A 14,851-nucleotide genomic window follows, 5' to 3' on the forward strand; every position below is an offset into this window, starting at 1 on the left:
GGTTTAGGCCTGTAATCCCAGCACTTTGGGAGGGCAAGGCGGGTGGATCACCTGAGGTTGGGAGTTGGAGACCAGCCTGACCAATATAGAGAAACCCCATCTCTACTAAAAACACAGAATTAGCCAGGTGTGTGGGGGCACATGCCTGTAATCCCATCTACTCGGGTGGCTAGGCTTGAACCCGGGTTGTGGGGGCACTCCATCTAGCCTGGAGAACAGAATAAGACTCCCTGTAAAAAAAATTTAAAAAGTTACTATCAGTGGAAAGGAATGTCTGGGTTACCTTAAGGAGGTGTGGACACCAAGGTTTTGTAATGCAGATGAAGCCTTGAGGTCACAGGCTTCAGAGAGAATAGATTGTAAGTGTTTCTTTTTTTTTTACTTTTTTTTGTTTTTGAGAAGGTGTCTTGTCTCACTCTGTCACCAGGCTGGAGTGCAGTGGCGAGGTCTCAGCTCACTGCAATCTCCAACTCCCTGATTCAAGCAATTCTCCTGTCTCAGCTTCTGGAGTAGCTGGGATTAAAGGTACACGCCACCACATCCAGCTAGTTTACATATTTTTAGTAGAGACGGGGTTTCACTGTGTTGGCCAGGCTGGGCTGAAATTCCTGACCTCGCAGTCCACCAGCCTGTTTCAAATTGCTAGGATTACAGGCGCCAGCCCTGTAAATGTTTCCTATCAGACTGAAGACCTATGTTGATGTTAATGCTGGAGGGGTATAATGAGGCACATCCCATCTCCTTTTCCCATCATGGCCTGAACTAGATTTTCATATTAACTCTGGAATGCACTTGGCCAAGAGGAGGGATCCATTCAGATGTCTATGCGGACCTTAGAATTTTGTTTTTGGTTTGGTCCATCTTTATCATTCTTTTTTCCCCCTACTTTTTCATAACCATCTTTTAATTCTTGCTGTTCCGAAGTTCATATTTGTCTCCAAATTGTTGGTTGTTTTTTCTCTCTGACTAGAATCCTATTTTTCCAGATGCTCTTAACAATTTGCTTCCTCACTTCATTCAGATCTCCACTAAAATGTCAGCTTAGTTCTGATCACACCATGAAATAGTACTCTCTGTGCCGTCTTCCCCTCCCCCCTGCTTTATTTTAATTCATGGCATTTCTAAGCCTGACTTTATACATTACGTTCATTATTTGTTTTATTTCTCAATAGATTGTCTTCTCCTCCAAGGTTGACATGATTACCTGAAGTTTAATAAGTAAATGGATCATTCCTTTATTATTGGGTAGTATCTCCTTATTTTAAAAAAATGAGACAGCGTTTCACTCTTGTTACCCAGGCTGGAGTGCAATGGCGCGGTCTCCGCTCACCGCAACCTCTGCCTCCTGGGTTCTGGCAATTCTCCTGCCTCAGCCTCCTGAGTAGCTGGGATTACAGGCACGTGCCACCATGCCCAGCTAATTTTTTGTATTTTTAGTAGAGATGGGGTTTCACGTTGTTGACCAGGATGGTCTCGATCTTTTGACCTCGTGATCCACCCGCCTCGGCCTCCCAAAGTGCTGGGATTACAGGCTTGAGCCACTGCGCGCGGCGTGTAGTATCTCCTTTTTATCCTTAATAAATGCCTTTCCCTTATGTTTACCTTCAAAGGCTTTTTACTTTCTGATGGTTAGTTTAGGTCTGGTATAACGTTTTTCCCGGTTGTGTATTTTCAGCCTTTCTTTTTCATCTTGGTGTAGGTGTGTTTGTAGCTAGCATATAGCTAGAGTTTTCATTTCTAAGATTTTGCTCTCCCTGTTTATTCTTGGTACAGTTCTCTTTTTGACTCTATTTTTGTTCCTTCTGTTTCATCTTTGAACATTTTAGACCTTAATTTTTTTCTATTTCTAAATCTTAGTTACACAGCTTTTTCTGGCTATATTTGCTGATTCTCTCTGGAGGTGCTGGTACATTTCTTTGCATGTTTTGTAACTTCAGCGAGTTCATTTTCAGTAGTGGTCGCTTGATGTGGGATTCCATTGCCCATAGGGTATCTGCACCTTGAGGACAGTATGACTGCAGATCCAGGCCTGTGGTTTCTCTTAAACCTGGAGATGTTTTGCTGTTGACTTTGAGCATGGATTTACTGGGTTTTTGTTTTTTTGTTTTTGTTTTTTTTTTTTGAGACGGAGTTTCGGTTTGGTTACCCAGGCCGGCAGTGGCATGATCTCTGCTCACCACAACCTCCGCCTCCTGGGTTCAGGCAGTTCTCCTGCCTCAGCCTCCTGAGTAGCTGGGACTACAGGTGGGATTTACTGTTTTATAAAATTATTTTTTATTTTTTAAATTGCCAGATAAAGGCGTATGTATTTACAGGTTTTTTTTGAGACGGAGATTTGCTCTTGTTACCCAGTCTGGAGGGTAATGGCACCATCTCGGCTCACCGCAACCTCCGCCTCCTGGGTTCAGGCAATTCTCCTGCCTCAGCTTCCTGAGTAGCTGGGATTACAGGCACGCACCACCATGCCCAGCTAATTTTTTGTATTTTTAATAGAGACAGGGTTTCACCATGTTGACCAGAATGGTCTCGATCTCTTGACCTCATGATCAACCCGCCTCGGCTTCCCAAAGGGCTGGGATTGTGAGCCACTGTGCCCGGCCCATATTTACAGTTTACAGCATGATGTTTTTGTTTTTTGTTTTTTGTTTTTTTTTGAGACGGAGTTTCGCTCTTTCGCTCTTGTTACCCAGGCTGGATTGCAATGGGGCGATCTCGGCTCACCACAACCTCCGCCTCCCGGGTTCAGGCAATTCTCCTGCCTCAGCCTCCCAAGTAGCTGGGATTACAGGCATGCGCCACCATGCCCAGCTAATTTTTTGTATTTCTAGTAGAGACGGGGTTTCACCATGTTGACCAGGATGGTCTCGATCTCTCGACCTCATGATCCACCCGCCTCGGCCTCCCAAAGTGCTGGGATTACAGGCTTGAGCCGCCGCGCCCGACACAACATGATGTTTTTAAGTGTATTTTCTTTCTTTCTTTCTTTCTTTTTTTTTTTTGAGACGGAGTTTCGCTTTTGTTACCCAGGCTGGAGTGCAATGGCGCGATCTCGGCTCACCGCAACCTCCGCCTCCTGGGTTCAAGCAATTCTCCTGCCTCAGCCTCCTGAGTAGCTGGGATTACAGGCACGTGCCACCATGCCCAGCTAATGTTTTGTATTTTTTAGTAGAGACGGGGTTTCACCATGTTGACCAGGATGGTCTCGATCTCTCGACCTCGTGATCCACCCGCCTCGGCCTCCCAAAGTGCTGGGATTACAGGCTTGAGCCACCGCGCCCGGCCTTCTTTTTTTTTTTTTTTTTTTTTTTGAGATAGAGTTTCGCTCTTGTTACCCAGGCTGGAGTGCAATGGCGCGATCTCGGCTCACCACAACCTCTGCCTCCTGGGTTCAGGCAATTCTCCTGCCTCGGCCTCCTGAGTAGCTGGGATTACAGGCACGCGCCACCATGCCCGGCTAATTTTTTTGTATTTTTAGTAGAGATGGGGTTTCACCATGTTGACCAGGATGGTCTCGATCTCTTGACCTCGTGATTCACCCGCCTCGGCCTCCCAAAGTGCTGGGACACCGCACCCGGCCCTAACCACCCTCTCTTATCCCCTCCTTTCCAGCCCCTGACTTGCCCTCACACATACTGTTCTTGCCCTCTGGTAACTGTCATTCTACTCTCTATCTCTATGAGATCCAATTTTTAGCTCCCACATATAAGTGAAAACAGAGCATGGCTTTTTTTCTACAAATATTTTATATTAAGTATTTCCATGTCATTGGGCTGCGCTGCTTTTATGTTAAGTTGGTTTATCTTTTTTTTTTTTTTGAGATGGAGTCTCGCTCTGTCACTCAGGCTGGAGTGCAGTGATGCCATCTCGGCTCACCACAACTTACACCTCATGGGTTCAAGTCGTTCTCCTGCCTCAGCCTCCTGAGTAGCTGGGATTATAGGCACCTGCCACCATGCATGGCTGATTTTTTGTATTTTTAGTAGAGATAGGGTTTCACCATATTGGCCAGGCTGGTCTCCAACTCCTGACCTCATGATCCACCTGCCTCAGCCTCCCAAAGTGCTGGGATTACAGTCATGAGCCACTGCACCCAGCTGGGTTTATCTTAATGACTGCATGTTGCAAGGAGTTCAAAAGAGCTTGGTGGGGGTTCCACCTCTGCCGGTTCCCTGAAAATCAGCTGACAAAAACAGATTGCTAAGAAAAATGGCATACAAATTTATTAATGTGCACAGGTGAGAATCACAATGATTACTTAAATATCCCATTGGGGACCACATAATTATATAGCTTTTTTCAGAGGGGACGGAAAGATGGGGAATGGAGGTAATTCTATTGAGCAGCAATAACCGATTACTAGCGAGAAGGAATGGATGGGGAGTTGGAAGGACAGAAATGAACTTGTATTCTTTTTGGAAACTGAATGGACCTGAGAGACGTTATTTTGTGAAAGTGTCCTTTGGGTATGGTTACATTCTTCAGTCTTCTTTTCTGCAGCAGGTAATAAAATTGTTTTCCCTCCTCCCTGAGGGGGGAAAACAATTGTTCTCCTTGGGGAATCTGTCTGGTCTTTTTCTAGATAGGGGAACATCTCTTCTAGCATCTGTTGATCTCTGATGGGCCTTTAATTCAAAATACTTATACCAGGGAGCCATACTTTGGGATAGAATTCCCTGGGCTCCTTCAGCCTGGAAGACAAGACAGGCTTTACTAAATTTGCACGTGCAATTTAGAAGGAAGGATTTTAGTTGAGGCTGTTATCTTTTGGACAATTGGACTAGGTTCTCGGTTCCATCTTTCTCAGCATCGTCTACGTCTCTCTCAATCTCTCTAGGTCCTGCAGTAAAGCTAGACTACATGGAATCTCTGCATACGCTATTTGTGCTTTCTTACATGCTTTTTTGTGTTTGCTTGTGTGTGTGCGTGTGTGTGGTTTTGTTTTAGAGATGGGGTCTCTGTGGCTCACTGCAGCCTCAGACTCCTGGGCTCAAGTAATCCTCCTGTGTAGCTAGGACTACAGGCATGCACCACCATGCCCAGCTAATTTGTTTTTTCTTTTTTAGAGACAAAAGTTTTACCATTTACCTGGCCTGGTCTCAGACTCCTGGCTGTGTTTGTTTTGTTTGCCATTATTTGAAATTCTCTCTTTTCCTTCTCATCTTTGCACATGATGAATTCCTTTTTAACTTTACCCAGTTTTTAATCTTTTTTTTTCCTTTGTTTCTTTTCTTTTTTTCTTTTTTTTTTGTGAGACGGAGTTTTGCTTTTGTTACCCAGGCTGGAGTGCAATGGCGCGACCTCAGCTCACCGCAATCTCTGCCCCCTGGGTTCAGGCAATTCTCCTGCCTCAGCCTCCCGAGTAGCTGGGATTATAGGCACGCGCCACCATGCCCAGCTAATTTTTTGTATTTTTAGTAGAGACGGGGTTTCACCATGTTGACCAGGATGGTCTCGATCTCTTGACCTTGTGATCCGCCCGCCTCGGCCTCCCAAAGTGCTGGGATTACAGGCTTGAGCCACCGCGCCCGGCTCTTTTTTTTTTTTTTTTAACTTCTCTGGATTTTGTCTCACTTTGTCTTTCATTCACATGGTACCTTCTGTTACAGTGCTTTAAATATTTTGCTTTTTCTAATTACAAAATAAAACCTCATTATAAATAATTCAGACAGTAGAAAAGTAAAAACCATTCTCCTCGTTCTCTTTTGGTCCCATATCTTAGTTCTTAAGAATAAACAGGTTTTACCCTTTAAGAATCAATTAGTGTATATTTATGTGCGTCCATAAGATTTCAACTGTATATGTAGATTTTAATTTTTTTATTTTTTAATATGTGTGTATGTGTGTTTATGTGTGTATGGCATATATAGAACTGCAGATTTTTTTTTAAGACTTTTTTTAGAACAGTTTTTAGGTTCATTGGAAAATTGAGAGGAAGGTATGGACATTTCCATATACCACCTACCCCTACACATGCATAGCCACCTCCATTATCAACATCGCCCACCAGAGTGGTAGAGTTGTTATAATTGATGAGCCTACATTCACACACAATCAAGTTCATAGTGTACATTTGGGTTCATTCCTGGTGGTGTACATTATGTGGGTTTGAACAAATGTATAATTATATATATCCATCATTATAATACTCTACAGAGTATTTTTACTGCCCTAAAAATTCTCTATGCCCTACCTATTTATTCCTTCTACCCTCTGTTTTTGGTAAGCACTGATTTTTTCTGTCTTCATAGTTTTGCCTTTCTAGAATATTACACAGCTAGAATCATACTTCTGTGGTCTGAATATTTGTGTTTGTCAAAGCTCATGTGGAAATCATAACTGTGAAGGTGATGGTATTGAGAGGTAGGTCATGAGAGTATAGCCCTTATGAATGGGATTAGTGCCCTTCTAAAAGACACCACAGAGAGCTAGTTATTCCCTTCTACCATGTGAGGACACAGTAAGAAGGCAGCCATCTGTGAACCAGGAAGTGGGCCTTTAGCAGATACCAAATCTGCTAATACTGATCTTGGACTTCCCAGTCTCCCGAACTGTGAGAAATAAATTTCTATTGTTTATAAGCTACCCAAGCCAGGCATGTATACCTGTAGTCCCAGCTACTTGGGAGGCTGAGGCAGGTGGATTGTGTGAACCCAGAAGTTTGAGGTGGCAGTGAGCTATGATCATGCCACGGCATTCCAGCCTGTGTAACAGAGTGTGACCATGTCTATAAAACACACACACACACACACACACACACACACATACACACACACATACACACACCCCATGTTACATATATATGTAAACTCCCCAGTTTATGGGATTTTGTTGTGTGTAGGAGCCTGAACAGGCTAAGACACAATATGTAGCCTTTTCAGATTGGCTGTTTTCACTTAGTGATAAGGATTTCAGGTTTCTCCGGGTCTTTTTATGGCCTGGTAGCTCATGTCTTTGTAGCACTGAACAATTTTCTATTGTCTGTCTGTACCACACACATACCATATATTGATGTACCACAGTTTATCCATTCACCTACTAAAATATATCTTGGTTGTTTTGAAATTTTGGCAGTTATGAATTAGGCTTTTATAAACATCCATGTGCAGATTTTATTATGGACATAAGTCTTCAAGTCCTTTGGGTAAATATCAAGGAGTACCACTGCTGGGTCATATGTTAAGAGTATATTTGATGTTGTAAGAAACTGCCAAACTATCTTTCAGAATGGCTGTTCCATTTTGTGTTTCTTCAGCAACCAGTGAGAGTTCCTTTTACTTTACGTCCTTGCCAGCATTTAGTGTTCTGAATTCTGGCCATTCTAATAGGTGTGTAGTAGTATCATGGTTATTTTAGTTTGCATTTTCCTGATGACATATGATATGGTACAACTTCTCATATCTTTATTTGCTGTCCATATATCTCCTTTGATGAGGTGTCTGTTACAGTCTTGCACATTTTTAATTGAGTTTGTTTTCTTATTATTGAGCTTTAAGAGTTCTTTAAATATTATGAATGAAGCACTTTATCAGATATGTCTGTTGCAAATATTTTCTCCCAATCTCTGCCTTGTTGTCTTGTTCTCTTGTCATTGACCTTCACAGAGCAGAATTTTTTAATATTAATGAAGTCCACTTTATCCATTTTTTTCTTTCGTGGATTGTGTGTTTTATATTGTCTCAAAGTCATTGCCATTCCTAAGGTCATCTAAGTTTTCTCCTATGTTATAGTCTAGATTTTTTTTTTTTTTTTGAGACGGAGTTTTCGCTCTTGTTACCCAGGCTGGAGTGCAATGGCGCGATCTTGGCTCACCGCAACCTCTGCCTCCTGGGTTCAGGCAATTCTCCTGCCTCAGCCTCCTGAGTAGCTGGGATTACAGGCACACGCCACCATCCCCAGCTAATTTTTTGTATTTTTAGTAGAGACGGGGTTTCACCATGTTGACCAGGATGGTCTCGATCCCTTGACCTTGTGATCCACCCGCCTCGGCCTCCCAAAGTGCTGGGATTACAGGCTTGAGCCACCGCGCCCGGCTATATTCTAGTTTTATACATTTGCATTTTACATTTAGATCAGTAATCTGTCTTGAGTTTTTTTTTTTTTTTTTTTGGATAGATGTAAAGTCTGTGTCTAGATTAATTTCTTTCATGTGGATGTCCAGTTGTCCCAGCACCATTTTTTGAGAAAACTATTTTTGCTACATTGTATTACCTTTGCCCTTTTGTCTAAGATAACTGCATTTAATTGGGTCTGTTTCTGGACTCTCTCTTCTGTTCTATTGATCTGTTTGTCTTTTCTTTCACTGTCACATTTTAAAATTGGATTATCCTTTTCTTATTTTTATATAGTGTTTAAGAACCCCTTCTTTTTTTTTTTTTTTTTCCAGTCAGAGTTTTCTCTTGTTGCCCAGGCTGGAGTGCAGTGGCATGGTCTCAGCTCACTGTAACCTCCACCTGCTGGGCTCAAGTGATTCTCCTGCCTCACCCTCCTGAATAACTGGAATTACAGGCATGTGCCACCATGCCCAGCTAATTTTGTATTTTTGGTAGAGACGGGGTTTCTCCATGTTGGTCAGGCTGGTCTCAAACTCCTACCCTTGGGTGATCTGTTCACCTTGGCCTCCCAGAGTGCTGGGATTACAGGCATGAGCTTCTGTGCCTGGCCAGAACCCCTTCTATATTAGTTGCTGTAGTTTCCTCTAGCCTGAGTTACTTGATTTAATGAGCACGTATTACTTAGGTAGTGAAATCTTTTTCACATAGCTATCACCAGGCTGGACGTTCTTTCGTATCCTGTAACTTTGTGGCTCTAGCATTAGCACCATGTCTGGTATAGATTAAGTATTCTGTAAATGGTTTGCAATGAATGATGTATAAGACCTGACCTTGAGGCCGGGCGCGGTGGCTCAAGCCTGTAATCCCAGCACTTTGGGAGGCCGAGGCGGGTGGATCACGAGGTCAAGAGATCATCTTGGTCAACATAGTGAAACCCCGTCTCTACTAAAAATACAAAAAACTAGCTGGGCGTGGTGGCGTGTGCCTGTAATCCCAGCTACTTAGGAGGCTGAGGCAGGAGAATTGCCTGAGCCCAGGAGGCAGAGGTTGCGGTGAGCCAAGATCGTGCCATTGCACTCCAGCCTGGGTAACGAGAGCGAAACTCCCTCTCAAAAAAAAAAAAAAAAAAAAAAAAGACCTGACCTTTTTCTTCAAAGACCTGAAGTCTAGTGTCACATAAAGTAATTCAGAATTTAGCAATAAGTAAGGTGGGAAAAAAGCATAGTATCTAAATTGCATATTAAATTATTTGTTGTAAGAAAACTTATCTATTGGGAAACTTCCCTAAATTAGTTCTTTCCCTAAATATTCTATTTCTCATTTTCTTTTTTTTATTTACCTCTATACTGAAAGCAAATTATTTTCTATTAGCTTAAATATGAAATTTCTATCAGCCATAATGGAAATGTTTTATCTGCTTTCTTTGAGACAGCTTGCTGAGTTTAGTCCAAATAGTCTTGTATTTTCTGTTATACCCAATTTCAATTTTTAATATGAGTTCTAATTTTTTTTTCTTGCTATTTCAGGTAAGACCATGAATTGTGGCATTTCTTAAATGAAGCATTCAAGAATGAAGTGAGAGAATGGCATATAGAAAATAAACGATTTTTAAGTTATGTCTGTTTATCTGACTGTAGATATATATATTTACCTCCTTAGTAATGCAAGAAGCCTTTGTGGGAAGCAGAGAAGCAAGCAGCTGCATTTCTTGTTCTCACCTAAGCATTACTGGAGGATAAGTCACATCAGTCTACAAAGAGGTTTTCATACAAACAAAGTGAGATGTAAATGGACCAAAAGTGAAGCACATTCTTGCAGTAAGCACTGTTACTCGCCAAGCAACCATGGTTTACATATTGGAATTCTGAAACTTAGCACGTCTGCTCCCAAGGGACTTACAAAAGTGAACATTCGTATGTCCCGTATTAAAAGTACTTTGAACTCTGTTTCCAAGGCTGTTTTTGGCAATCAAAATGAAATGATTTCACGTTTAGTTCAATTTAAGCCAAGTTCTCGAATTTTAAGAAAAGTATCAGATAGTGGCTGGTTAAAACAGGAAAACATTAAACAAGCCATCAAATCTCTGAAAAAATATAGTGACAAATCAGTAGAAAAGAGTCCTTTTTCAGAAGAGAAAAGTCACATTATAGACAAAGAAGATACAGGTAAACACAGTCTTTTTCATTACACAAATACTATAACCACAAAATTTGGAGAGTCATTCTACTTTTTGTCAAATCATATTAATTCATATTTCAAACATAAAGAAAACATGTCTCAAGAAAAGGAAAATAAACATTTCCAGGATGAATCAGAACTTGAAGATAAAAAAGTTGAAGAGAGGAAAGTAAGTTCTCCAGATCCTGCCATCCTGGCTGATAAGCCAGGCTCAGAATCTTTAGATACTGTGGACAAGCCTGTGAGTCCTGGTGCGATACCTGATGTTCTTCCAGTTTCAACTAAACAAAGTATTGCTAACTTTCTTTCTCGTCCCACGGAAGGTGTACAAGCTTTAGTAGGAGGTTATATTGGTGGACTTGTCCCCAAATTAAAGTATGATTCAAAGAGTCAGTCAGAAGAACAAGAAGAGCCTGCTAAAACTGATCAGGCTGTCAGCAAAGACAGAAATGCAGAGGAGAAAAAGCGTTTATCTCTTCAGCGAGAAAAGGCAAGTTGTTCAGTGTGGTTTTAGGTTCTTTTGCTTTTTGTCAAATTTAGAAGTTTCATTTCCTAATGAAACCTAAGAAACTTTAATTGTTCTTTAGAGCAGTTTTGTATTCTAATCATATATGTTTACTATGTCTTTGTAGATTATTGCAAGGGTGAGTATTGATAATAGGACCCGGGCGTTAGTTCAGGCATTAAGAAGAACAACTGACCCAAAGCTCTGCATTACTAGGGTTGAAGAACTGACTTTTCATCTTCTAGAATTTCCAGAAGGAAAAGGAGTGGCTGTCAAGGTAATTTCTAATTTATTTATTCTAGTTTTGTCTTGAAATAAAAATCCTAAAAGAATCTTCTGAAATGGAGAAGGCAAAGCCTTTCATTTTTCTATTTGAATTTTATGGTTTTTATTATACATGTGATGTATATTCAGTACCCCATTTATTTTGTGATATACATTATGCTAATCACTTCATTTTATTTTGTTAGCACCAGTGTGTATACTTTGAAATTAAACATTTATAAAATATAAAATAATCAGTATATTAGTTGAATTGCCTAACAGCTGCCAGATTTTTCTTCAGTATGTAATGTAAATATGTAAATATGTATACTATGTAACTACTCTTTTAAGATAGGAGACATAATTCATATGTAAGGCTGTTGTTTTTATTTCATGGTCCTTTCATATTTGAAAGTCTAAAAATTTTAATTATCTTACTGATGATTGAATTGGTAATCATATTAAGGAAAACAATGAGCTTTGCTTTGCCTCTTTTTTTTTTCAGTTCAAAAATATTGAAAATAATTGAGACCCATTTAAATGGACTGTTTTCAGAAGTGTTATAGAATATGACTAATGTGATTGAGTCTCTTTACATCTATATTAAGATTATCATAATCAGTGAAAAATTTGAAAATATCGTAATGACAGATATTGCTTACATTTCATTAGAAATCTATTAGTGCTTTTTTTTTTTTGAGACGGAGTTTCGCTCTTGTTACCCAGGCTGGAGTGCAATGGCGCGATCTCGGCTCACTGCAACTTCCGCCTCCTGGGTTCGGGCAATTCTCCTGCCTCAGCCTCCTGAGTAGCTGGGATTACACGCACGCGCCACCATGCCCAGCTAATTTTTTTGTATTTTTAGTAGAGACGGGGTTTCACCATGTTGACCAGGATGGTCTTGATCTCCTGACCTCGTGATCCACCCGCCTCGGCCTCCCAAAGTGCTGGGATTACAGGCTTGAGCCACCGCGCCCGGCCCTATTAGTGCTTATTTTTAACTTGCCATTCAGAAAATTGTTTTAACTTAGGTCACATTTATTCTACTTTTTAACAATTACCTTGCTGAATAATTGTCTTTGAGTAATGTACCCATTCTTAATTGTGTATCGTATAACACATACATTATTATAGGTAAGCTTCAGTATTTTATGGTCCTAAAATTTGGGATTATATTTTATATTTGTATACTCTCTTACTTAAAGAAAAGGTTCTCAAATATACATATGCTTTTAAGTATATTTCACATTTCAGTGATATACCGAGAGCAAAGATCTTAAATAGAATTACATACGGGCTTAGTCCATTTGGGCTGTCATAATAAAATACCTTAGACTCGGTAATAAAAAACAGAACTTTTTTTTCTCTTTCTTTTTTTACTATCTCCAGTAATGAGTGTAAGCAATAAACAACAGAATGTTATTGCTCATAGTTCTGGAGGCTAGACAGTCCAAAATCAAGGCACCAGCAATTTGATGTCCGGTGAGAGTTCCGTTCCCCCTAGACAGCGGCTTCTCATGGCCTGCTTACATGGCAGAAGGGGCAAGGAGGCTCCCTTCGACTTCTCTTACAAGGCCAGTTATACTACTGATGGATTTCTGAGTAGTTTTGAGTTGTAGTTTATTATTAATAGTTTTGCTAATTGAAACTCTGAGGACTCTTTTATCTGGAATTACGGATCCCAAATCTAAGGACCTTTCAATACTATGAAAAAATGTGATACAGGAATGTATATTCAGATCAATTATGAATAAAAGTCTAGGTAGTCTGAAAAAATTTGTCTCCCTTCCCTTAAATAATCATCTAAAAACCAGTGAACTGGACAAATTGTGTAAGACATGTCAGCATGTATATTCTCGTGTGAACTTTTCCAGCTAAACTTTTTGTTATCAAGACTTGAGCTTTTTAAAAATGATAGAATTGTTATAAAACATCTGTATGAATTTTACTTTTTTATGTGTCTACCATATTTATGCTAGCTAAATATAGGGAATTATGTCTGATACCTAATGCCCTGAAAAAAAAAAAAATGAGTTATTTTGTGTGCTACATTTATGACAGCCACATTTAGGGAATTGTCTTTGATAATTTTTTTATTGTTTGTGATGAAGGTGATCTCCTTTATTATATTTTTAAATTAAACAGAAGAACTTTGACTATTGAGAAAGAAGGCAGCACAAAGCTTTGTAGGGAATTAGAAGAAAGAGAAGATAAGAAAATTAAAATAATGTATATTTACCAGCCTCAGATTACTTAACACTGTAATGTATTAGAGTTTATTCGCATTCATCAGATTAAGCTGCCCTGCCTTAAGCTCTAATAGCAAACAACACCAAAATCTCAGCGACTTGGCAGGGCACTGTAGGTCATACCTGTAACCCCAGCTCTTTGGGAGGCCAAGGTGGGAGGATCACTTGGGTCAGGAGTTTGAGACCAGCCTGACCAATATGGAGAAACCTCATCTCTACTAAAAATGCAGAATTAGCCAGTGTAGTGGTGCGTGCCTGTAATCCCAGCTACTCAGGAGGCTGAGGCAGGAGAATTGCTTGAACCCGGGAGTTGTAAGTTGTGGTGAGCTGAGATCACACCATTGCACTCCCAGCCTGGGCAACAAGAACAAAACTCTATCTCAAAAAACAAAAGAATAAAAATAAAAATAAAAATCTCAGTGACCAAACAAAACAGTTTTATTTCTTGCTCATGCAAAATTGACAGTGAGTTTGGGTAACTCTTTGGCACAGTGAACCTCCATGTGGTGGTTACTTTGATCCTGTCCTGTTGACTGTATTTTAATTGAGCCTTCCTCTATGATTTCTATAGCAAGGAAAGAATATTTCAGCAGAAGTTGCCATAGGTTTCTTCTACTTACAACGTATTTATCCTGTCTGATTGCATGGCCAGAAAAGTACAACCCTTTGTATGCTTGGAAGGGGAAGCAAAATGGGTATTGGTGAACATTAGTAGTGTCTGCCACAGTATTCCTTCAGAAATTATTCTTTGCACATATATACCAAAATAAACTCATTCTGTATATGTTGTTTTATAATCTGTTTTTTAGCGTATAATGTATACCTTCCTGTATCAGTAAATGTTCCTTTATCCTATACCCAGTTTGAAAATGTTCTTTATATAACTGATTAGATTCAATTGAGGATCCAGTCTAGATCACACATTGCATCTGATTATTTCTCCAAGTCACTTAAAATATAATGCATTCCTTCAGCCATACCTTCTTCACCTGCACCTTTAAAACTGACTTAATTGAAGACATTTGGCTGGTTAACATGCAGAATGTCTCACTTTCTGGATATACCTGCCTTCTTCCTTCTCAGTGTTTCTTTCCTTTTCGTTTCCTGAACATTGGAATTTAAATATAATGGCTTGATTGATTGAGTTAAACATTTTGTTGTCAGAGCACATTGTGGTTACTGTCATGTGCCTCATAATGCCTCGTATCAGGACACACATGACAGTTGGTTGAACCACCATTACTAATGCTAAGGATGACCACTGGGTTAAGGTGATGACATGCTTTTCATTGGACAGTTGTGTTGGAACCATTATCTCACCAACCATTAAGCTAATCATTTCCAGACCTAATAATTTCATTAGAGTTGCAGAATGGCCAGTTTCTAATTTTCTTACTCCTGCATTATAATTGACATTCTTCTGTAAAGTAGGGTCTTCGTTCATCAACTGAAGCCATCTGGGTATTCTCAAAGGCAAATTTTACAGGAAAGGAAAGAGGAGTGCTTACTTTCTTTATATCTAGTTACCAGTTTTCAAAATAAGGTGTTGCTTTAATAGCTGCCTCAGTGATTAAATGAAGTTTTTTGTACTTTTAAAAAATATT

The 14,851-nt window shown here is 40.0% G+C and overlaps 1 protein-coding gene across 3 annotated transcripts in view; it reads left to right on the forward strand.

Annotated features, from left to right (window-relative positions):
• The first annotated feature begins 9,583 nt into the window (after positions 1 to 9,583).
• Positions 9,584 to 14,851, forward strand: part of PNPLA8 (patatin like domain 8, phospholipase A2) — a 55,660-nt gene continuing 50,392 nt past the window's right edge. For all 3 annotated transcript variants that reach the window (XM_039472658.2, XM_074379224.1, XM_074379223.1), the window contains exons 1-2: positions 9,584 to 10,719; positions 10,862 to 11,011. In XM_039472658.2, coding sequence (XP_039328592.1) covers positions 9,667 to 10,719; positions 10,862 to 11,011 — 1,203 coding nt within the window. In that variant the 5' untranslated portion in view covers positions 9,584 to 9,666. The remainder of the gene's footprint in view (positions 10,720 to 10,861; positions 11,012 to 14,851) is intronic.

This window comes from Saimiri boliviensis, chromosome 10 (genome assembly GCF_048565385.1).
Source record: "Saimiri boliviensis isolate mSaiBol1 chromosome 10, mSaiBol1.pri, whole genome shotgun sequence".
Lineage (NCBI taxonomy): Eukaryota > Metazoa > Chordata > Mammalia > Primates > Cebidae > Saimiri > Saimiri boliviensis.